The sequence below is a fragment of the Vanessa atalanta genome, chromosome 20 (assembly GCF_905147765.1).
Source record: "Vanessa atalanta chromosome 20, ilVanAtal1.2, whole genome shotgun sequence".
Lineage (NCBI taxonomy): Eukaryota > Metazoa > Arthropoda > Insecta > Lepidoptera > Nymphalidae > Vanessa > Vanessa atalanta.
In genome coordinates, this window is record NC_061890.1 from 4,707,493 (window position 1) to 4,731,638 (window position 24,146).

Genomic DNA, 24,146 nt, shown 5'->3' on the forward strand with positions numbered 1-24,146 from the left:
AGGGTTGTTTATAGAAATTGTGAACCATTTTAAATTTCGTGTAGATCCAAAGAAAATGTAGGCATGATTACGAAGGTTAAGGTTCACAATTTCAGAAATCTCATTGCCAGTTGTTGTTTGTCATTACTCATAACATCAGCTCATGCAACCAGGCCGACTAATTGTGAATTTTGAATGACGTTACTCTTTTTACTTAAATAAATTTAAATTGCGCCCCACACACCATTATTAATTACCTTAAACCGCACAATGGTTTCAGGGCCGCCTAGCTATATCAAAAGACGCAGCTTTGATCCTGACCCCTTGGAATATTGTCGTCCCCACAAGCTTTAAGTTAAATTCGAGGAGGCAATAGGAATATTAGTAATTCCCAAAATTAATTGCTTCTAAAAAAAAGGTGTTGATTAAGCGTAATAATGTATATAATATTTTTAATTAATAATATATGCTCTAATTCTATACATATAAGTCATATATTATTAGTCAGACTAACATTTAATATCACACATGTCGTCGGTTTCTCTAGCTTTAAAACTTTTTAGAAACCGCAGTCACTATAACACGACGGGTATCTACAATGTTTGCTTTCTCCATAGAATACAAATAACTCAAGTTTTATGATAACGTTGTACTAACATCAATATCTAGAAATGTTAAAATAAATTCATTTTTGGAATGAAAACCTTTCAGGTTTGACTCGAGGATTGTGTTTGTAGCTTGTTACCTGTATACTGTATCTTCGTGTTCTCCATATGCTGTCTGAAGATTTGGTCTGGCACCGTGTTCTAACAAAGTGGCAGTCAAACGTGTTAGACCATTTACACAGGCCGCATGTAAAGCGCTTAATCCAGCTTCGTTGCCGTGATTCAGGTCACCATTTAGGTGCGATGTTAGAAATACAGCTGAATCCTGAACAAAAAAAAAAATTTTTGAATCGCTAATGTGTCTAAAACATATCTATATTTTGCGATAGGTTTGATATTGTTTTACCTCAAACCATCCTTGTGCCAAGATATGCAATAAACTATCTCCAGATCCAGAATATAATGGGTTCGGCTGACAACCCTTTTCTAATAGCTTTGCTGCAAAACCTCTCTCAACGATGTTTTCAGACTTCCCTTCCACCGGGTCTTCGGCGAAAGCGTTTTTATTTGTAACGGGAGTATCAAATGGATTTGAGCCATTCATGACTAAGGTTTCACTAGAGGATATGGAGGCTCTTCTGTCGTCTACAAGGGCGTAGTACAAGGGAGGATGTTCATCTGATATAGTTCTTAGGTTAGTATCTAGAGTTTGTTGGCTTAGTAGTATGTCGAATATTCTTTGATTTCTGGCTATTACAGCTTGATGAAGTGGTGTGCTGAAAGATTATACATTTATATGTTGAAAATAAAAACAGTTTTTTTTTTTAAATAAGATTGTCCATCTATGTCTACGTTAAAATTGATGCTAGATCGCCAATAGTAGATATCATATAATGACGAATCTGCTTTTTGTTTATAGTAAACCCGTTTTGCCTAAAATCATTTTAAACGTTTCTAAAATTTAGCTTTAAATTTTGCTTTTTCAATTCTTCACGGACTTTAGAAAAATGGTATTGACGTAAGATGCCTCGAACAAAGTTACATTAGGAGTTCAGCCAGTTAGCTAATATGTCGATTTAAAAGCATTTTGATTGGGCTAGTCATGAATCTGCACGATAAAAAAAAATTTTATTAATAACGGTCAGGCAAAAAAATGTAACTTTTTAGTGTCAGGTGTAACCTTCCTCTTGCTTAATTTGCAGCGTATATCCAGGCATGCTTTTCAAGATATTCCTAATGGTTTATTGAGGAGTACATTCGCTCTTTACTGTTCCGACGTGTTTTGTAAATCTTATCTTTGTTACCACGTACTTCCATTATGTATCCATTGTGCACCTTACGTGCTATTTGCGATTAATATTAAATCCGTATGTTCCAATGATTTAATTCCTGCTCAACAACGAACGAGCAACAACAATTAGGGGTCATCTGGTCACTTTCTCACCGTTCATAGGCTTATTTATACACGTCACACTTACAAACTTGCATCTCTCTCGCGATTATCCTGTGATTTCTTGCAGAAGTAGGGCTATTGTCTATTCTATATCTGTTCTAGGGAACTGGTCCCTGCCAAGTCTTATAGATCTACGAACTCACGTTTAACCTCTTGGACATGACAGAAATCGAACACAAACTGCCTCAAGCAGCGAAATAATTCTGTGAAGTCATCCTCTTGTTAGCCATTATTCAGATCGCTAAATAACGATAATATATAAATCAACAATATTGAATTTGCAAATTAATTCTTTCAGGCTTATAAATTTGATACTGAGGTTTAATTTTATCATTTATCAAGATCTGCCTTAGAATTTTAAATGTTGAAAGTAATTAATTCTGAATTCATTTTAAATATAAAACCATTTTTCAAATCTGATTTGCTGATCTGAACAAAATTTTAAGATATTACAAAAAATGTGAAAATGACTCGTCAGAACAATATTATTATATAAGTTTCTTTACTTACTTTTAATTTTATACTTTTGTTAGTAATAACTTAAATACATATATCTATATCTAGTTTCAAATTCGCCGTGTCATTCGTTTGCTACAATAATGACACCTAAGTTATGTAGTTGTCTTATTTGCTACATAATAATCAACAAGGTAAGTATAGGTTACAAAACGCGTATATTTTCCCACTTACAGTGAAATGTAAATAAGGATATTTCCTTTTTAATTTCTTACATACTTTAATCAAATTTAGTGTACAGTTCATCCATTTTTTTATCATCATCATCATTCAACAATACACAGTTAGACTTCTTCTCTCTCAAGATGCGGCAAAGTTTTCGATTCTCTACATTTTGCATCCAGCGTGATCCTATCTACTTCAGACTATCGGCAGCAAGCCAGCCTTAAGCTACATTCGCTGATGCGCGGTCGCTTTTAGTTTTCATTTGCTCTAATTATTCGATATGACCAGCCCAATGCCATTTCAGTCTGCCAAATTTGCATGATGCGTCTGTAGCTCCGGTTCTTATCTGAATTATCTTATTTCTAATTTTATCCTTACATTCTATGGAAGTACGTTGAGCGACCATGAATTTGTGGATTTACCTAATATATGCATTACTATTTAATTGTCTCGTTCCATCGTTCACATTTACGCTATGAACACGTGTCATGATTGATTATACTAATTATGGGCCATTTCAGTTGAGCAATTAAATATGATAATATTTTAAAGATAAATTAAATGACATTATTTATTTACATAAGAATCGTTAACATCAAGGCCTTATCTATATACAAATAAAATAAATTTAATGTATATTCGCTTACGTAAATACTTACTATCCTTTTCTATTTTGCCTATTTATGTCCGCACCCTTGTTTACTGCAGTTTCTGCGATTTCAACCATTTGTTCCATTGTTTCTGGATCGCAAGAACTCGAAGTAAGAGCTGCTATCAGGTGAAGAACTGTATCACCTTCCTCTCTACAATTTTAATACAATCTTACTACACATGGCTTGTTTAATTACGTGTACCTAGTAATAAATAGTTATTCATGATTTTATATCGTAATAAAATTAATATATAATTTTTATGTACTTGGTGCCATTAAATAGTTATAAATTAGGGCGTTTCATATTTACAATCTTATATTTTACTCTAAACAAAGTAATCAAAAATGTCTATAAATTCTTATTTTTTAAGTTTTATGTTTCGTCTGTTTTCTGGTTTAATTGGTAATTTGATATGTTTTTTTTATATATGTTACATTTATACAGGTTAATCGAAAGCCGGCTTGTAGAATCCTGACAAGTGCGGCTATCATTCACAAGCAACTAAGCGAGGGAAGTTGGTTTCATAAAATACTATAATTATACACGTTTAACTCAACCCAATAAATAAGGAAAAATACATTTAATGCGTTTGACTTTAATAATCTTGAATAGTGTTGTAATTAGTGGTAATAATTATATGTTATAAGTATGTACTGTTTACAATACATTTCAAAACGTCACCAAAAGCCGACGAATAACATATAGGATACGAATGAGTCTAAAAACATAACGATTTGAGAATACCTGTGAAAAGCAAATTCGATGAACTAATAATATTAAATTAAAATTATGCTAACTTCGTAGTGAGGCTGGGATCGGCTCCATTATCGATTAAAAATTTAGCGGAGAAAGCGTCTCTGGCATCGACCGCCCTATGCAGTAATGTTCGACCACGCGGGCCACGAGCGTCAGGGTCTGCGCAGTGCTGCAGTAAGGTTGTCGCGATCGATGCACTGCGACCACGCAGTGCGAGCTCCAGTGGCAGCTCGCCTCGAGATGACATCGCGTTTACTATATCTGTCAACTGCAACAAAAATTACCAAAACTTTAGATATGACTATATTAAGAAAATTATAAATGCAATTAATTCAACTTTGATATAATAATAAGTTATTTGATGTGTCATGATTAACAAAAAAATACTGAATACTTTGATCCCTTTTAATTTTTTCAATGTCTTATACATAATTAACTTTTGAGCTGACAGTTTATTTAGCTTATGTAAAATGTAAGTGTGTAAAACGCCCAACGGCTGGTCTAAGGCCTCCTCTCTTCTTAAGGAAAAGGTTATCAGATTGTTCTATCATGCTGTTTCACAGTTGGTGCTGCTTATTGTTGGATTCACATGTAGCTGAAATTCATCACACACGTGTCTACTTTCTCACAATGATTTAATTCATAGCAAAGCGTAAGATGAACTATACAAAAATGTTCTTAATATGAAAACTCAGTGTTACTTGCTCGGGTATATTTATATGTATAACCACCATCCAGTTTCCTAGATGTAAATCAAACAGAGAACGCTCTGACATATCTTTGCGAAATTATGGAGCAGGTCAAATTTCACTTTGACCATTACAACAAACATATTTGAGTAATAAAATTATGAAAATATCTCACGTCACGCTTGCTCAAGCATTAAGTAACGCGGAAACAATGATGCGAGTGAGGTAACGGAAACGTAGCGTTTTGTCATTACCGATGCGTATGCAGCTACAATTAGTTGCAAGGTAGCGATCGCGGGCCAAATCGAATCATTGAAATATTCGCCGGCTCTTTAGTTATGCTATACACAACGACACTCGATGTTCGCAGCGAATGTGATGAATGATAATACAACCAATACTTTCACGCTTACACAATGATAATGCTGTATGACACTCTGTTAATGATTACATTGATTAATTACGTATTTAAAAAGCAATGCTGTGACTTGAGCTTCGTTCATATGCACGTAGCATAAGAAAATAAATTGTATTAACTATCTTATACTTGGAACCTTATCATTTTTCATATACAAAGGAAATAAAAGTATAGCTGACTGTGATTCGAGGAATAGTTATTTAAATTGTTCATGTAACCAAGACATCCTTGGTGTGCTGCTGGACTTATAAATTAAAAACCTATTCCATTATTATGTTTTAATTGTTATAAAATTAGGAACTTAATAAAGATGTTTTTTGCTCATAGATATCTAAAGTTATCATATTAGTCACGGGTAATATAACACGGGTATAATAATTTAACCTGCTATTTTTCAAATGGCCAGAATCACATCACATAGTTAAATACCTCACAAGTTACGGAGCAATTGTTGAATTGTTCTCGAGTGATTCATTCAGACTATAATGTAATATGACGTACATTATATTATGTACTTATATATAACAAACCAGAAGCAAATATCGATTAAACATTTTCAAAAAATAGCTAGGTATATTATATTTAATATATTATCTTATTTTCATATTCCATAAACATATATCCAATTTCCGTTAGAGAATTGACAAAGCTCTTAAGGAAAGGTGATCGGACTTTCATTACTTTGAAGGTCAACGCGTTTATCGCCAGGGCTAAAATCCTTGTTTTATTTTAACTCGGGTTTCAATAACTATAAAACCAGTCAGTCAGTCTCCTTACCGATATCCCCGCAAAAGAGAGTAACAGCTATAGAAAAAAAAATGAAGGTGAAAATAATCGTTTACAAACACATTTAGCGGCCAATCTGAGCAAGGTTCAAATTGTTTCTTTTTAGAGCGGTCAAGTACACCGCATGTTACGTAGAATGACACAAATCCTTACTAGAATGCCGAGCTCGAGGTTGCCTGATGCTCAGTAAAGTGTTTGCTACGCACCGAGACACGCGTCCATTGATTCTTTCTCGAATGTTGTAACGTTACCGGTAGCAAAACATTTTCTGTCTTGTCTGTGTGATTGTGTGATTAGTGTTAAATATAGATGACGCAAAATAATTAAATCGCTTTAAGGGTTAAGGTAAACCTTTAGTTCATTCGTTATTTATAGTTCCATACATTTATTATTCTTACGTAGTGTTCGTTTTGGTTATGCGAAAAAATTTGAATGTGTTATCGTAAATATATTTGTGAGTATTTAACATAAACAATACAAACATAGAACGATCGAATTAATTATTAATAATTATCCAAATCAAAATCAAATCAAAATACTCTTTATTGTACACCAGTAAAGTTGAATGAAATTATTGAAATATTATTGATATTTTAATTAATAATAATATATTAATAAAAGAACACATAAGATAGACTTATTTAAATGAATCATTCCTTCGAGTTTAAAGACTCTTACCTCGTCTCGAGAGTTAACAATGATAAGTTTATTGATGTCCATATCACTCTTGCTATCGTCTTAATTATACCGAACATTATGACGTAATAACGATGGATTAAATTATGTAGTGAAGATGTATAACAAATTAACAGATTTATAAGATGTAGTAAAAAAACAATTCTTTATTCTTTTATAATTATGTTTTTTAATCTGTGACAAATCGGGAATTTTTCAGTGAAAACACAGAACCAATTAGTGTTAGTAGTTAATACAATTAATCGGTTTTTTTTTATAATTTTACGTCCGTGAGAATTTTTTAAACATTTTACTATTATTTTAATATGATTAATTTAGTATCAGGCTTTTAATTCCTACAAAATTCTAATATTTAATTCAAAGTCAAAAACGTACCATGTTACGTAATTTTTGTTAATATGATTACTTAGCTTATGCTCAATGTAAACAAACATATTATTATTATATTATTACTAGTACTGTATTTAAACGGTTATTAATAATAATACATAACTGAAATCATTTTGATTGTCAATTGTTTTGTCCTATTACTAACGAAATATGTACCTACCTAAATAATGTAATAATATATTATTTATTTAAATAGAAATAACCACAAAACTATAAATCACAAGTTAATGTATATTTTAAATATAATATCTACAATATCCGAGTCTGTTTATGAAACAATGCCATTGAAAGTATTTTCGATTTTGACCTTTTAATATTCTGAGCAAGTTTAGTTCGTGTAAGGAAATCAAGTGATAATTACACATATGCTATTATTCTTTTGGACAAAACACATATATTTTTTTGTAAACAGTTCACTTTCAATATTCATACAAGCGAATCATGCAATGAAACAATACACATAGTATGGTCATATCGGCACAAAATATTTTAATAATTCATTAAGGACTGTATAATTTTATTTCCATAGTATAGTTACCCATAGAGTAAACGTCGGCTTCCTTACAATAAAATGTGTAGAGTTTTTAATAATTACATTATAGATATATATAATATAAATATTATAATAAAATCTGGTATTCATTCCTCCGTTTCTACTGTAATGCATTTTCCCGACCTCGACTGCATGTGTTATTTATCTGTAAATATGTTCAACGATGACCGGCAAATGGTTTGACCGATTTGGTTCATTTAAACTAAGTATATTGTATCGTGGTCCCCAGTTGTTCTGTCAGATATTCGGGAAAAGTTATTTTAATTAGTCTTTTATCAATTCATTATTTCCATGGATTTAGTTTCATATCTCAAAAATGTGACAACAATTTAGATCATTTAACATATTAAAGTAAATGGATAAATATACTTCTTTTTTTTTCTTAGTTATATTATAGTAATGCACCTGGCATAAACGTTCACTTACTGACGTTCGTCCACTTCCCGATAACTTAAGCAATATCTCTGACGGGTAATGTCTCCACACTACAGCTTAATTAAAGTTAAAACTTCAAAGTACAAATTATAATTTCTATTTAGTTCAGAAAATATTAACGTCACAACGATAATTTCAATAGAATGAATACTATGACGCAAATAAATTTAGATAATCGATTAGATTATCTTTTCTCATGTTTTTGGGTTAAAAAATTTCACTGTGACTTATTGATAAACCTAAGCCCTATTTATATACTTCGATGGACACTTTTCTTTGTACCAAAGATATCTTTTTTGTTTTTTTTAATTTTTGGCAGTCATTTTTGCTCGTAAATATTTTTAAAACAATCTATACATACAATTAATACAACATATAAACAAACAATCTTGTATAGACAACTTGGTGTTAGGACCTCCAAATGACCTCACGGTAGCGGATTCTGAGGCAAATAAATGATTTCATTATATACCATATTATATTTTGTTATAATAAAGCATTTTTAAAATACTTGTTTCAATGAATAAATATTTAACCTAGCTAGTGAGCCGGCATCGCAAACATACGTGTGAATGAATGCATAAAAACAAATATATAAATGCGATATCTCTAGGTTTTTCTTATGATTGTGATGAACTTCACCGAGGTAAATTGTCGTGGGACGTGCATTAAAACATTATCTATCATTACTTATCATACCTATGTGTTTAGGCGTGTTTAATATCATATGCTAAAGTTTATATAATCTTTTATACCACAAAAGCAAATAAAATAGCCAATATTAAAGTTTTATCATTATTTAATTATATTCAATACAACTTCAACTATATCAAATCTATATCACCCACACAAGACGGTAATAAACTACGAGTCCGACTACGTTTACGTTTCATTGTTAATCACAAGACCAGGAAAACCACACAATTGTCGAGGAATTTATTTCTCCGGTCATCAAAGAGATATTTAAACTGTTCTTCATTATAGCCGACCGTCAGATATAATTAATAAAAAAAAACATCTCAGTAATTATTAATTAATTGCAAAGAGTAGATTTAAATCTTTCAATTTTTCAATGAATTCTATCAAATAACGAAAACGTTTATCTTATGCTTATGCATACATATTTGATTTAACAAAAAATTAAAAATCTCATATATTAATAGCGTAAGCCGATTTTTGTCTCAGTGACTATAGGGCGATAGCTGCTCCAGTCGTAGATGTGCAGAAAAATAAAGAGGATTGTTGATGGCATTTTACTAAATTGTTACGATTTAATAAAGAATTTCTTTGAAAAAGTTACTGGCGATTAGAGAGCGGATAAGAAAAAAATATATAATATAAGAAAAATATATATAGTATAAGAAAAAAATGAAAAACGTAAACAAAATTAAAGTAAATATTTTCGACAAACTCCAATTCTAACTGAACAATTTGATATTAAAAAAATCGTTTAAAAGAGGTTTCATAATTTTTGCGCCAAATGTAGAACAAAACCTCTCATAAGTTTCGAAATTCCTAAAAAATCTTTGGAATAAACTTAAAATTTCGCGAGAGACCAACTAGTCAATATTTATTGTTTGCCATAAATTCGGAATTAGAAACAAATGTTTTTTTTTAAATAACATTTTAAGGTTGTTTTAAGAATATATTCAAATTTTAAATATTTTTTCTGCCACTGTCTGGTGCTCCAGCATCGCACTTGAAACAAGCAGTACCAAATGTCGAATACATTGCATTACTCATCGACAACATTTGGAAACAAAAAAAAGGAACGTCTGCGTACGTCGCTTCGTTACTCATTTATCTCGTGGTAATCAATAAGAATAATCAAAGCAAAGTTTCACATCGATCGTATTAGTAGAATTTACGTGATTTTAGAGTAAAAGAAACAATAAAATAAGTAAGTTAGTTCTGTATTAGGAAATTATCAATTTTCCACAATCACAAGGTCAAAACTCTTAAAACCATGATGATGTTGTGTCTAAATAAAGTTCCGCTGTGAAATAAGTCTATGTGGAAATCGTTATAGCAAGGTTAGCGAGAAAATAGTCTATTGATATTTTAATATAATGGTGACTTAATATTTTCTCATAGATATTTCTTAGATTTTTTTCTACACTGCAACTAACCACTAATTACACAGTTATCCGAGTTGGTCTAGTCAATAGAATGGCTCCATTTGTGTTTATAATTCAACACGTGCTCCGCCTCGTGAGATTACCTTCATAGATGTCTCGGAAATAAATCTGCCTCATATATATCCACGAATCTACCAACACGTAGTATAGTAGAGTAGTAAAATAATATTAAAATTTTCTCTTCTCCAATCTTTAAACCTGACTACTCATATTCACCTTAGTGTGATTTACTTAGTCTATAAACTCGAAACATATCGCGATATATGAATTGACTATTGTCAAAAGATTATTTCATATCGAGACTAGCGCATTCACACACGCGCTCTTAACCTTTATAAGTTATAAAAAGGACATATTGCAGTCAAAATCCATTTAGACTTATTGTGTAATTTTAAATATTTATTTTTTGCTAATGAGTTGGCGCGGCCCTGTCACGAGTATAAATAATAAAGCTACACGCTCATGTGTAACAAACAAGCTTGCAGGTTGGCTTAGTCGAAACTTGAAAGTAGGTCACTTTATGATTTCTTAGCCTTTGTCTTGTCTCGCTTGCAATTTCTCAAACCAAAATAATATAAGTAAAATAAATTTCAAGACATATTATATATAGAATAGAATATACTATGATTGACAAATAAATTTATTTCGAAAATTAAATTCGTTCTGCTGAAGATTGACAATTCATTTTTATATAATAAATTCTGACGCAGAATTCTGTTTATACGTTTAAAAAAGCCTTCGAAAATCTTGTCAATGATAAAGAAGCAAACATAACAAATGAGCAAGTATTCAAACCTCAATGTCATACACATACACATACATTTAATGCATTAATATTCACAAAATAATTATATTTTAATTTGTATTAACTAGGTCATTTCCGAAAAAAATAAATTATATCTGAAATTTATATTTTGATTAGCAAGTTAATTTATTTTAAACTTTAAATTATAACACGACAAAATAACCGTTGAAATAACACATATTTTAAAATAATGTGTTTATCGCCTTGTCTAATTTCAAATATAATAAATAATAACGGACTAAGTTCAGTAAAATTTATACATTAAGAACGGTGACGTTTTTGTTTAAACCTTCTAAAAACTCATTGATTGATGATTCATATCAATATGTGTAAATGTCAATTTTACAATTTAACAACTCCGAGGTATTATATAATGCTAATGCTAATGAGGTATTATATGAAATAATCGATAAGTCGGTTAGTAAAATATCGTTCAATTAATTATAAGGTCTACAAGTGAAATAATTATAATATCACGACTTCGACAGTAAATTTTGTGATATTTTTTACTACGTTAATAGCAAAAAATATAAATAATATCTAATATTTAAGGTTTGGATGAAAAATAATAAAAGTTTTATGTTTCGATTAAAAACACATCTCACTCAAAAATAGAGGTAAATATTTACAAAATCTTTAGCAATAAAAATAGTAGACAACTAATTATAAAACAGACGCTAATTGTGCTTAGTATTACGTTATACGATGTACGAAGTTACGATGCAGCTGAAGCTGTACATAATGAAAAAATATATTGAAGCTGTCTGTGCAAATAACGACGACCTGTAATTTTTATGATGACGGAATCATAAAGTGTGCGAATTTTAACACTAACTTTGCAACTTTTTTTTATTCATTGTATGGTTAACCTATATGGTTAGGCGCAGTACAGTGTGTCGTAATAGTCGAGTCGGTCAGTAGAACCTTGAAAACAGCGCAATGCACTTAAGCGCAAACGCCGTTTATCTTATCAGAGTGTAAAAGCCTGAGGTACTAAAAATTAATATGACATAAGTCTTCTTCATTAGACTGGTATGAACAGTGAGATATGAAGAGACATAAGATTGATGAGATAAGATTGTTTATTACTATTGACGATTAAGATATTTTCGTAGTTTTTTGTAGGTTGGATGTAAACTGTATCTGTGGTGGATTCGCTAATATTTATTTTATGTACCTATAATGTACATTGTACATATATTGATTGATTGATTTGAGTCTATTTTCGGTCTTTTTATGTAAAATCCTAAAATAGTAAAAAGTTTAATTTTCCAATTATTAAATGTAAAATAATGCAGATTGTTACAATACATTATTAAAACGATTATTATTCTTTATTTTCAGATATGCTGAAAAGTACATTTTTAATAAACCGGTAGAGTAACAGCAACCTCTATCCCAATGATAAAGTATATTGCGCAAACGTAAACTGGACCAAAGACTATTTAGCGAGAGCGACTCTTATAACTATGGAGCAATACTTTATGGCCCTGGCGGCAGTTTTGTCGTTAGTTACTACAGGTACGTATGTTCTGATAGCTATAATTATGTCATTTAATTAAAGTTTTTATTTATTTTCGTTTAATCTATACTTTTGCACGAGGCAGGCGAGTAAATGGTTCACTTTATTTAATATTTAAATTTGTATTATAGTTAATTCCGAAATTTCCGAAAAAAAAATTATATTTGTAACTAACAATTTATATTTTGATAAGCAACTAAATTTATAATATATAAATTTTAAAACACATTTTAATACAATGTGTTTAACGCCTTGTCTAACAATAATAACGGACTAAGTTCAGTTAAATTTAAACATTAGTAACTGCCAATATAGTTTCGGTCGTTTTCGCCGATAGACACCAGCAATTCGTGTATTATGAAACAACTCTCTACACTATTAAAGTGCAGGCAACCATGGGATTAAAAATGTTGTACCTGTAGTTTCACAGGCTGGCTCTAGCTTCAAAACTCAAACCTATTATATCATTCATGATGGATGTCGAGTATTGATGTTTAGCGGTACAATAGATAATGGGAGGTACCTCCTACTCATTATTTATGATAGCGTCACAATTCACAATCAATTTCTGATTTCGATAGTTCAACGATTAATATTTCTATTGCATAGTCGCAGTTGTTGCCTTGACCTCTTGGTTAAAACCAATTCATGGATAACAACTTTTTACAATAATCAAAGCGATGATACGCAATATGGAAGATACAATTAGTATAATTCAAATGTTACAAAACATTTTTTTTGCGATACAGAATATTATCTACATATAAAAACTGTTTTAAATATATTATATTATATTGATTATGTACGTTACGTAAGCGCCTTAATTTCGTTTTATAGTAAAAAGAGCCGATATGGCTCAGTTGGTAGCACATTTGGATCATAATGGTATAACACAATTTTTTTTGGTCATAGGTATGTGAATGGGCCTTAGGCCGCCACCCATAGACACTGCCACCGGTTTTCTTTTAACAATTTCTTACATCGCCAACGCGCCACATTGGGAAATAAGATGCCTATAGTTATACTGGCTGACTCACCCTTTAAACCGAAACACAAAAATTCAAAGTATTGCTGCTTGGCTGTACATTATGTGATAAATGGGTGGTACCTACCCACACACCTACCCAAACACTACACCGAAAGATGAAGAACTATAGACGAAGCCCTACCACTTGGTGGTAGAGCTTTGTGCAAGTAAAGTTTACATTATTTATAAATATAATAATTTTTTAAACAAAATTATATATATATTTTGAAAAATAAGGTTATATTGCGTGATGCGAAAATATTTGTGACACAATTTCGTACATTTAATGCGGCATATTTAAATAAATTTACAATTATTAAAAATGTTTATTCAATAAAATGCTTCCTGCAATAACACATATTGCGGTCGTAATACATTTTTAATCGACTTTTTAATTTTGTTTACAAAAGCCTTGAGATGTTATTGAATACTGGCCTTTACTCAAGATTCTGTCGGCGTGAAGTTAATTTTATACTTCATATAGACTTCGGATTTTTAACATGACGAGACATGACTAAGATATTAAGTTGACGCATAGTTTAAATAAGGTTGGAAAGATCGTTGCAATATAAAATGATACCTTAATTCAGCACAACATATTAAGAGTAAATTTAAAATTTAAAAAATCAAAATATACTTCATTTTAGGACATATTATATACGAGTATAATATTATTATTTTTTTATGAATTAATTTTACAAGTCAATACGAAGTGAACCTTTTTTCGGAAAAAAACTTTTTTTTAATGAAAACTAATTATATTTTTATATTAACTATATAAAGATAGATTTTGTATTCGATATTTAAAATTTAAATAAATCTGAATATGCCTTAATTATTGTTGCGTGCATGTTTACTATGAATATTAAAACTTACGCAAAGTTATGTATGTAAGAATTCCTTACATTGCTTATCGATAGGGAAGTTAATGATTATTCAAGCGTAGATCCTTCATTTAATGAAAATTAGTGGTGTTATGCTAAATCTGTCTATTAGAATGTATTATGCAGATTATATCCGCTAGAGTAGAGTTTATATGAATAAGTTCGTAATGTAGATTCGTTAATTATTAATTCAATTTAATGATTATACTTTTTTAACATTCCATATTTAAAAAATAATAATATATTATAATTTATAATCTATTATATATTTTTAATATTTAGTGTAAGCAAAAAAATTATACATCGTTTTAATTATATTTATAGGCGTGTTCGATAAAATACCATTTCGCAAGGTTGTCTGGGACGACTTATTGGTGAGCCAGAAAACCGCATTTTTGTGTCGCATCAATTCTTTCTTACGTCATACCATAATATTTGCATTTCTGAGATGAGAAACAATGTTCAATATCAAATTAGCTAATAGATTTTATATAACAAGTACACATCGCTGATTCCTAACGTGTTTTGTAAAACGCACGCCATGAATAATTATAATCTAGGTCGCCCACATGTGGAGAAACAATTAATACATCGTGTTGACAAAATTACTAGCCGTTCGAAAACGCGAACGAACGCTTAATTCGTAACGTACACGGTAAATATTATGAACAATCGATTACGTGTATTGAATAAGTATTTTTTATATTAATTTTATTCATAAATAAATTAAATCACTAACAAATCAAACTTATGATTAATTGATTTGGTATTGTGATATAAAAGGTGATAATAATTAATGTAATAATTGATGTAAATTTGTCGTTAATCGGACGAAGTAGTAATAGTCTGGAATAGCATAAATGTTACTTTAGTTTTTACTTATTATTCTCTATTCCAACGCAGATAGAAAATGATTTGATATATTTATATACAAAGTATTTATTAGATGTAATAACTAATATGAGTAATCCTTTTCTTTATAAACAAATCATATAGATTTGAACTCGACTTAATGTTTTAATCTGTACTAATGTAACAAAGAGGTGACTTTTTTTGTATGTATGTAGATAATTTCCAAAACACATAACCAATACCAAATTTTTTAACGGTTGCAAATTACATTTCTCCTGAGTGCTATAGTATCAATTATATTTATATCATATCAAATTCTTTATTAATATACTACGTTCGTGTGATTGATAAACGTAAATGTTTAATTACCATCATATGAAAATATATCATAATAGTTATTATTTTAAAGTGGATGATAAAACGAGTGAATCATGCTGATGAACAGGTTTACATTATTTAAATCAGTTTTTTCAATGTATTTGTGTGTCTGTATGTGTAAGTTTAGTCACTCAAAGGCGTATTTAAATGTCTAAACATTTTAATAATTACTCAATATATAGTTTGCCTTACTACGCCACTAAATAAATCATACAATATTAATGAAAAAAGGACAATAGGGGCAGCTATGGCAATGAGTCTGTATCCAGTTGTTGGATCTCGGAAATCATAGCATAAGGCATGGAAAGTCCTGCTTCTTTGTACACACATAGATCCTGGACTCCCAACTTCATATATAGACTCGTCTGAGTCACATCTTGACTCGCTTTCATCTATAAATTTATATCTAGCCACCAAACGGGCGACCATGCCTCTAGTTCCATTTTCATAATCGTCAAGTTGTTTTCTTACCCAACCACGTTCGTATATTTTAGCCAAATTGTCCACGCCCCAAATAGACTTTGATTTCGTTGTTGCATGGAATGATTTCCCTTTAAGATCTAATACATTGCTTAGAGAATTATTTATTCTTGTCTTTTTAAGAACACTGTTCCATTTTATTCCTAAAGAAGACAAAAATGTAGAATTTGTAATATTTTCATTATTGCGCAGAAATTCTATATCGTTGTGCGCAATCAAGCCACAGAATAACTTCGTTTGCAAATAAAACGGTGCACCTGGAGAAAAGTTACAAACAATTCTAACATCGCCGTTGGATCTTTCGCCATAGGCACAGCCAATTTTACTCGTTTTGGCCCAAAGTAGTTGAACTGTATTGAAAGTTTTTACCGTAGTACGACCACAGTGAATATCTGTTTCAATTAATTTTTCTCCTGCACTAGAAAACCAAATATGGAGACATCCAACAATAGGATAAATGAAACACTCTGCCCTGGGTGTGCTGCAAAAAAAACTTGCACTTATTTTCTGTAAAAAAAAACTTTCTTAAGCCCGTGAATATTATCATACTTACCAATGTGACATCGTTTTCGACACTCGTAAACAGCAGTACTTCATATATTTCGTACATTCTAATTGAGAAACTATATGCCCATCAAGGGCGGAACATGGAGCGGCTCCTGGTAAGCACTGGCTAAGCCAGGCTTCAGCCATTTTTTCAAGATCATAATCATATGTGATTTGTTTCATGTTTGCGGCGGTAGGTAGATGTGAATATCTTCTAGCTAAACCATTAGCGACTCTATTACGCATCGCATTTATTGTACTAATTATAGTTAATTGATCTAAAATAGAAGGCACAAGTACCTTAAAATTTTTATCACATATATTTGATATATCGTTATTTGAAAACAAACAAAGGGTATGGTCGCCATAGCAGGGCTCTACTTCACACCATTTGTTTATAGAGTGAGACATTAAAGGATCAGCCGGTTTAAACTTTGAATGTACTTTAGTCCAGGAATCTATGACGTTTATTAAATTTCCACCATATATCAAAAAAACGTCGGACTTCTTCTTCTTAGTACCCAATTCACCATATAAAATAGGCAGCTCCCAACAAGGAAACTCCTGAGGCACGTACCATACATTATCGTCGGCGATATTCTTGCTTATTTTCAGACTACTTTCAAAATCGACTGCTGGTTCTAAGTTAAAAAATCGTCCGTTCGGTGTATCGTTACTATAGATATACTTTTCATTTTTTTTATTCACTGTATCGGATGATGATTGAAGACGTAATATTTGATATATATCTTCTTCATAATCATACTTGTAATCATATTCTTTGAATGTTTTTAAATTAGTCATAGACTTTTGAGTTATCGGAGGAACTTTGACATTGTTTTTTAAAATATGAATGTTATCCGTGTTGTCATTAATAGCGGAGACATTAAGCGGGACTATAGCTTTTGCGATTTTATAAGGAAATGTTATACCGTCTCTTTCAATATTACTTTCAGTACAGTCGAAATTACTAGACGAATTACTAATAGCATTTGAAAAAGTTAAAATCCTTACGCTTGACAAATTATTGGATCCAACTGTTCTTCGAGCATTTTCTTCACCAGAGTCGATTTGATACGAATCGTTTAAATTGTCTTCGTCATTGTAATATTCTATATCGATATTATAAGAATTAGGAGTAAATATAACCAATGTGAAAATAATTATATTTAATACTAACACCAAATATTCAGACATTTCAGTGACCAACTTGATTGTGTTCACTTTATTATTTCTTTTTTTTTCGTATAAGGCGTCCAAAAAGTATTATCAGTGTACAAAATTGCGAGACTTTAATATTTTTAAAATCTGGGGAAAGATAAAATTTTATATTTATTGCAATAAAAATAAATTGATTATGAATTTAGTCAGAAAAAGAGCTTTCAAGAATGGTCATACAGGACGAATGAGTAATATGAACTAACGTGAGCGTCGAAGAACATGCATGATTCATAGTCCGTAAACAATTTATATTGTTACATTTAAATCAATACGTACATAATCAAACGGAACATTTTTGCCACATAATATATTTATCACCGAACATTTCGTTTATTATGTTATTTTTTTATTTATTTTAAAATATCAATTTAACTTTAAACTGCTTGTACAGGTAATACAAAAATAATACTATAGTTAACTTTGCTGTAGAGTGACAGTGGCGTACCGCACACTAATCTCAATGACATGTACAGGCGGATTATGACTAAACCGTATATTTGCTATAATATTTGTTTTTATCAAAAGTAAGAAAATATAATATGAAATATTTATTTAAGCCGTAACAAATCGAAAGGTTCGAATCGGGTGACTACATAAATAGTAATGTTTCTTCGCACCTCCCGTTTGATTTTATTTACCACCGATTGACTTGAACATTTGTATAGTTTTTGTTAACTTGCATGAACGTTTTTGACATAATACCAGCATTGTTTACTGGAAGAATAAGAGACTTTGCTTTCGATGTTGGAACTAGCTAGTAATAAATAACTAGGAAGTCAATAAATCGATTAACAAAATGTTAAATTATAATGTAATCATCAAAGAAGGAAATATCCATGTATATGAATATAAAGGTTATAAGATTTATATGTTAATAAAAATCAGGAAATGTATTAATGGCGCCATTAAAAAAATAGTAAACACACAAATTATTAAAACATTTTTGATTTGGTCGAGCATTAAAGATTGACACCTAAAAGTAAATTAAAGTAATAAAACTGTGGATTATAAAAGTAAACTAAAAAAGGTAATAGAACATAACGAAATTATTCAAAGACCCAAAAAAAAAAACTCTTAACAGAAACGCGAAACAGTATTGATAGAGTTTACTTTTTTGTTATTTTAATTTTTTATTAAGTTCTGATTTAAATGAATCTAATCTTCCATTAGAGTACTTGTAATATTTTATTTTTATTATGTTTTCAGAAGTAACATCATTGCAATGCTACCAGTGCCTAATCAACCCACCCCCTGGCCAGTATTACAACACGACAAAACGGCTTTGCATGCATTTCGACAAATCTGATAAATTTGTCGTCGACTGTCCTTTCTCTACAATGTGCATGAAGCAAGAATTTCATCTTGACATACAAAATGGAGGTGGGTTACGAATATTTTTCTCTTTTTAACAATTTCAACCGACAAATTCTTAGACAAATATTTAATATTCTTAATCGATTATGCGTTTATTGATCGGCAAGTATTAGTAGCAAGGACAAAATTTCATGAGCCAAACACGAACAGTAACGTAACAAAAAATAACGACTCGGGTCTCGGTCAAGGGAAATGTTTAAGTTATTTACACGCTGGTTTTTTATTGCAAATATTCGTTTTTTTTTTTATAATTCTACACTTCCGTAATGTTTTATGTATTTATGAATAACATTGTGTTATTTCACTGTATAAATTTAGTGTATAAACTTTTTACATGAAAGTTATATAGTCGGACTGGTTAATTAAATCTCTAGACTGGACCTGGTTTTGTTTGTTTGTCGTTAAAAGGATGTCTGTTATGCGTGTGCGTGAAAGAGTGAGTGTTTTTGTGTGTGTATATGTGTGTAAAATATATGCAGTTAACAAAACGATTTCCCAGACGGCAACGCTAAGGAGGATTCCTTGGTGATGGTGTGAAATGACTCCTGAACATTATACGGTTGCTCTAAGCGCCGGGTTCAGATGAGTACAAATATGTATACAGTAAAGCAATGTAAAATTGGAAGTTGGTGGTGAGGACATACTAAACTGGACCCAGAACAAGTTTTATATAACAATTGGGTCACATTAATTTGCTATGATAAATAATAATTGAAACAAAATTTTTTTTCAGTAAGAATCACAGGAGTTCTACGAAATTGTGCAACCCAGAAACACGACTACCACGACTATAAGAACGGCACATGGTCGCCTAAGACGGAAATATTAGAGCCTTATGAAGAGGGATGCTCTCACACCGACGACAAAGGGGAAAGGACTACTCCAACAAGGTGAATAATACTTTGCGTTTTTTTTTTCTCGTTTCAAATTTACTTAATATTATAATATTATAGATATATTTTCACATTAAACTTTTGCCATAGAATATTCATAGACAGGATACTCAAAACAAAACTTATTGTTAAACGTTAATACAATTTCAAAAACTAACGAAGTAACTAACGTATATTAATTAGATAAAATAAAAAATATCTTATGTAATAGATAAAATATTAAAATATAATAGAGATTTGTATCGTTCAGTAATTAATTAAAGTAACCTTGAAATAAAATAAAAAAAAAACGAAAACAATAGAAAATCACGTGATAATTTTAAAACAACGAAAAGTGTTAAGTGTATGAAGACATATTTACGTGTTTGTCGTCGATTGCTTTTAAATAATAACCTTCAAAAATTTAACATTTAAGGTCAAACGATTGTAGAAACGGACAGGTGTTTTACGTACCTATACATTATTTAACATATATAAAAATATGTTTAATACTTCTTATGTTCGTATTTTATCAGTATTATCATTCTAAAACAAGGTCGTCGTATAGTTTAGTATAAATTGTACTTCCTCTTACGTCATAGAGTTTATTTATTACTGAATTAATCTGTTACTGTATGTCTTCCCGATCGGTCAAACTTCAAGACCAGCAATCTGTGCAGGAGATATTTTATGTAAAAGATCCATTTTTAATTTCTTCCCTCTCATAGTCTATATATATATAAAACTATCAAATTCCTAACACCGGGCTAAATGACAGAAAAACCATATAACTGCTAATACTTTTAAATAAAATTCGAACCCAGAACCTCGAGACCTGCAGTCGTAAAAGAGAAACGAGGCAATTTTTTTACTTTCATTTTCGCAACATTAAATATGAAGTCTTATATTTAAGGTTATATCGTGTCTGCTTTGTCAGTGTCTCTAGGTATAAGGTTAACTTAATTCTACATTTTATGCAAATGTAAATCAACGAAAAACCTTTATTATTGAATAATTTCTATTTTTTCAGATACTGCTACTGTCGGGAGAACCTATGTAATTCGTCAACAAACACAAACCACGAGGGATACACTGACATCATGGGAGTCATAATGGTGTTTAATCTAATGAAATATATAAACAGTCTTAGGTAGTCAAAGACTTCAGTAGGTTTATTAGGAATATTAACATTTGTATGTGTACGAATCAGCTTAATTAAATCATAAAATAAATTATTATTTATGAAAATAATTATTAAGATATTGGTATAATGACAATGCAGAAGCATGTAATGCAACGATTTTTAATTACACGAAGGCATATTTTTGACGGCGCGCCGGTTTCAACTATATTATTAACTGAATACTTAATTTAATTAAACAAGAGATGTTATGTTAGAAAAACTATTTAGTAAGAAACTAATATGATTTGAGGTTCGACTCGATCGAGTGTAATTTTATAAATTATAATCGATATCGCATAACACCTTCTTCGCGTTATGCTGTTAGTGACTGCCGGAGCAACGTACATTCAGTACATCTGATGTGTTTTTTTTTGTCATGCAATAAGAGCCTTTCAAAGACGCAAAGGCTGAACACAGTCCTCCTCAATTCATAATAAGGGCTTATTCAAATCACTTTGATTCAGTGTGTTTTGGTGGACACATAATATATATGTGGCAGAATTTAGTTTTAGAATTAAGTTTCCACACGATGTTTTCCTTCACCGTTGAGATCGATATGAATTATTATAAATACGAAATAAGCACGTGACATTGACATTCGTTATGCAAATGTCAAATTTACAATTTAAGTTAGGCTGAGGATCGTACCCATAATAATTAAGCTTGAGTAAGAAGCGATTTGTGATATGGTGTTAGTCAATTATAATAGTTGGTGGTAGAGACGATAAAATGTAAATAAATAATTATTATAATAACGTTCTTTATTATACAACACAAAGATGTAAAATTTACGATTTCAATTACGTAAAAATATATATGATGCACAATAAGGCGGTCTAACATAGTTGTGTGTAATAAATCTACACTAAAAATGTATAATTTATTTATTTTTATTGACATTCAATTTTGAGATTTTAATAAACACAAATGAAAATATTATATTAAAAAAAAAGAATAGATTCTGATGTTTTATTTAAATTTGCAATATAATGAAGTGCCAAATATAAGTAGTTATGTAATGATTAAGATAAATTCCTGTATGTATTCATAAACGTTAAACATTTTCAAAGTTACATTGCATCTATTTTATGTGATTATTATCGAAATATCACTAACCGAAATAAATAATTAAACAACGAAATAAATATCTTGGTAGTAAATTATTTATTATTTTATACATATGTTCCTATTATCTGTTCCTTTTTGTGTAAACAGTGAAAATATATTAAATATTTATTCACATAATGACGATGTTTTTATAATGAATACTTCTCAACCTACATTTATATACATAGTATAAAATAAAAAATATTTCTGCGTTACCTGACATGTTTATTGATTATTATTTTGACTATTTATGTATATTTATTAACAAGAGTCAAGTTCGATAATAGAAAGATATCGAAGTCAATTGTCAAAGTTGGTGTACATAGGAAATTAGCAAAATAAGACGTGGTGCAGTTTAAGATAATTAATTATCAGTTTAATATAAGTCGAAGAAATTTTTTTACATTCAATCTATTAACAAGATTGCATCTATCCATCGAAATAACCATTAAAAATACTTAAGAAAACGATCTTAGTGAACTATAACTTGCATTGCTTGCTTGCTTATTTCACCGCCCAACAGTTTTACCAAAAAACAATTTATACGAATATATGAAATTTTATCCATTACTTACATAACCAATACGACACCAAACTTGGGAACTGAAATGTTACGTCCCTTGTGCTTGGTTCACAATAATACTAAGTATTACTGCTTGGCGATAGAATATATGATGAGTAACTACCCGGATTAGTTTGCATGCAAAATGCACAAAGCCTTACTTAGGTTATTTTATTGTCATACTTTAATTAATCCATCAGTATACCTACATATTATATATTGCTTGTCTAGGCCTGAATTAATCTGAATCCTGAATAAGAGATAAATTAACGTACCTACAGTTTCCTATAATTTTAAATTAATTCTTGTAATTCGTATTTTAAAACTGTTTATTATGAATAGTTTATATTACAATATGTATGAATTTTATAGTATTTTTATTACATTATAACCCTACGGTATACAAACGGTGTAGTAAGATGAAATAATTGGTATTAAAATATAGTATTTAAATATCGACGATTCCAAAACACTTCATTGTTAAGTTTACTTTAATAAAATTGATTTGATTAAATTTTTTTTTTTTTAGTTTTGTATTATACCTATAGTCCTATATTTCTAGATCTTAATTTCGCCAATTGTTAACTAATTTTGAAGCATGTTTTATCATTGAAGAAATTATAATAATAGTTAAAAGGAGACGTAATATAAATTCAAAGTATAATATCTATCTATATATCGCTAGGAACGGAAAACTTGGGATTCGACCGAGACCCTACATTAAAATTGAAAAGTGAAAGTGTATTTAAAAAGAAAAATGTCGCCGAATGTGTGTGTAGTAATTACTAATTGGTTAATACGATTTGTCAATAATAATTAATGTGACAGCTCTTTTGAAGTATTAACATAACGACGCGTCGTTTCGTACTACCGGAAATTTGCATTTGCTTTTGATTTCGTATTGACTTTTGTTGCTTCACTATAATATTATGCGCGCTCCATTGTCCTTTTGTTTTATAATAACTTTCGGAGTCGTTCAAATCGAAATAAAAATTAATGTAAGGCCAGCATTATTTTATATGTCTTTATATATTACTCGGGTTTTAACCGCGCTCGTAACCTCTATTTTGACGTTATCCGACGTTTCGAAATACTTGCATC

General features: G+C 30.3%; 2 protein-coding genes across 2 annotated transcripts in view; one reads left to right on the forward strand and one right to left on the reverse strand.

Moving 5' to 3' along the window:
- LOC125071658 (rabankyrin-5) overlaps positions 1-24,146 on the reverse strand; it is a 45,651-nt gene that overhangs the window by 6,334 nt on the left and 15,171 nt on the right. The window contains exons 6-9 of the mRNA XM_047681971.1: positions 4,169-4,395; positions 3,378-3,521; positions 991-1,360; positions 725-909 (exon numbers count right to left, since the gene is read on the reverse strand). Coding sequence (XP_047537927.1) covers positions 725-909; positions 991-1,360; positions 3,378-3,521; positions 4,169-4,395 — 926 coding nt within the window. The remainder of the gene's footprint in view (positions 1-724; positions 910-990; positions 1,361-3,377; positions 3,522-4,168; positions 4,396-24,146) is intronic.
- LOC125071662 lies at positions 6,208-22,421 on the forward strand. The gene is made up of 5 exons (XM_047681978.1): positions 6,208-6,365; positions 12,382-12,558; positions 19,154-19,327; positions 20,055-20,211; positions 21,224-22,421. Exons 2-5 carry the CDS (start codon positions 12,507-12,509, stop codon positions 21,345-21,347), a joined length of 507 nt encoding a protein of 168 aa, XP_047537934.1. The 5' UTR covers positions 6,208-6,365; positions 12,382-12,506; the 3' UTR covers positions 21,348-22,421.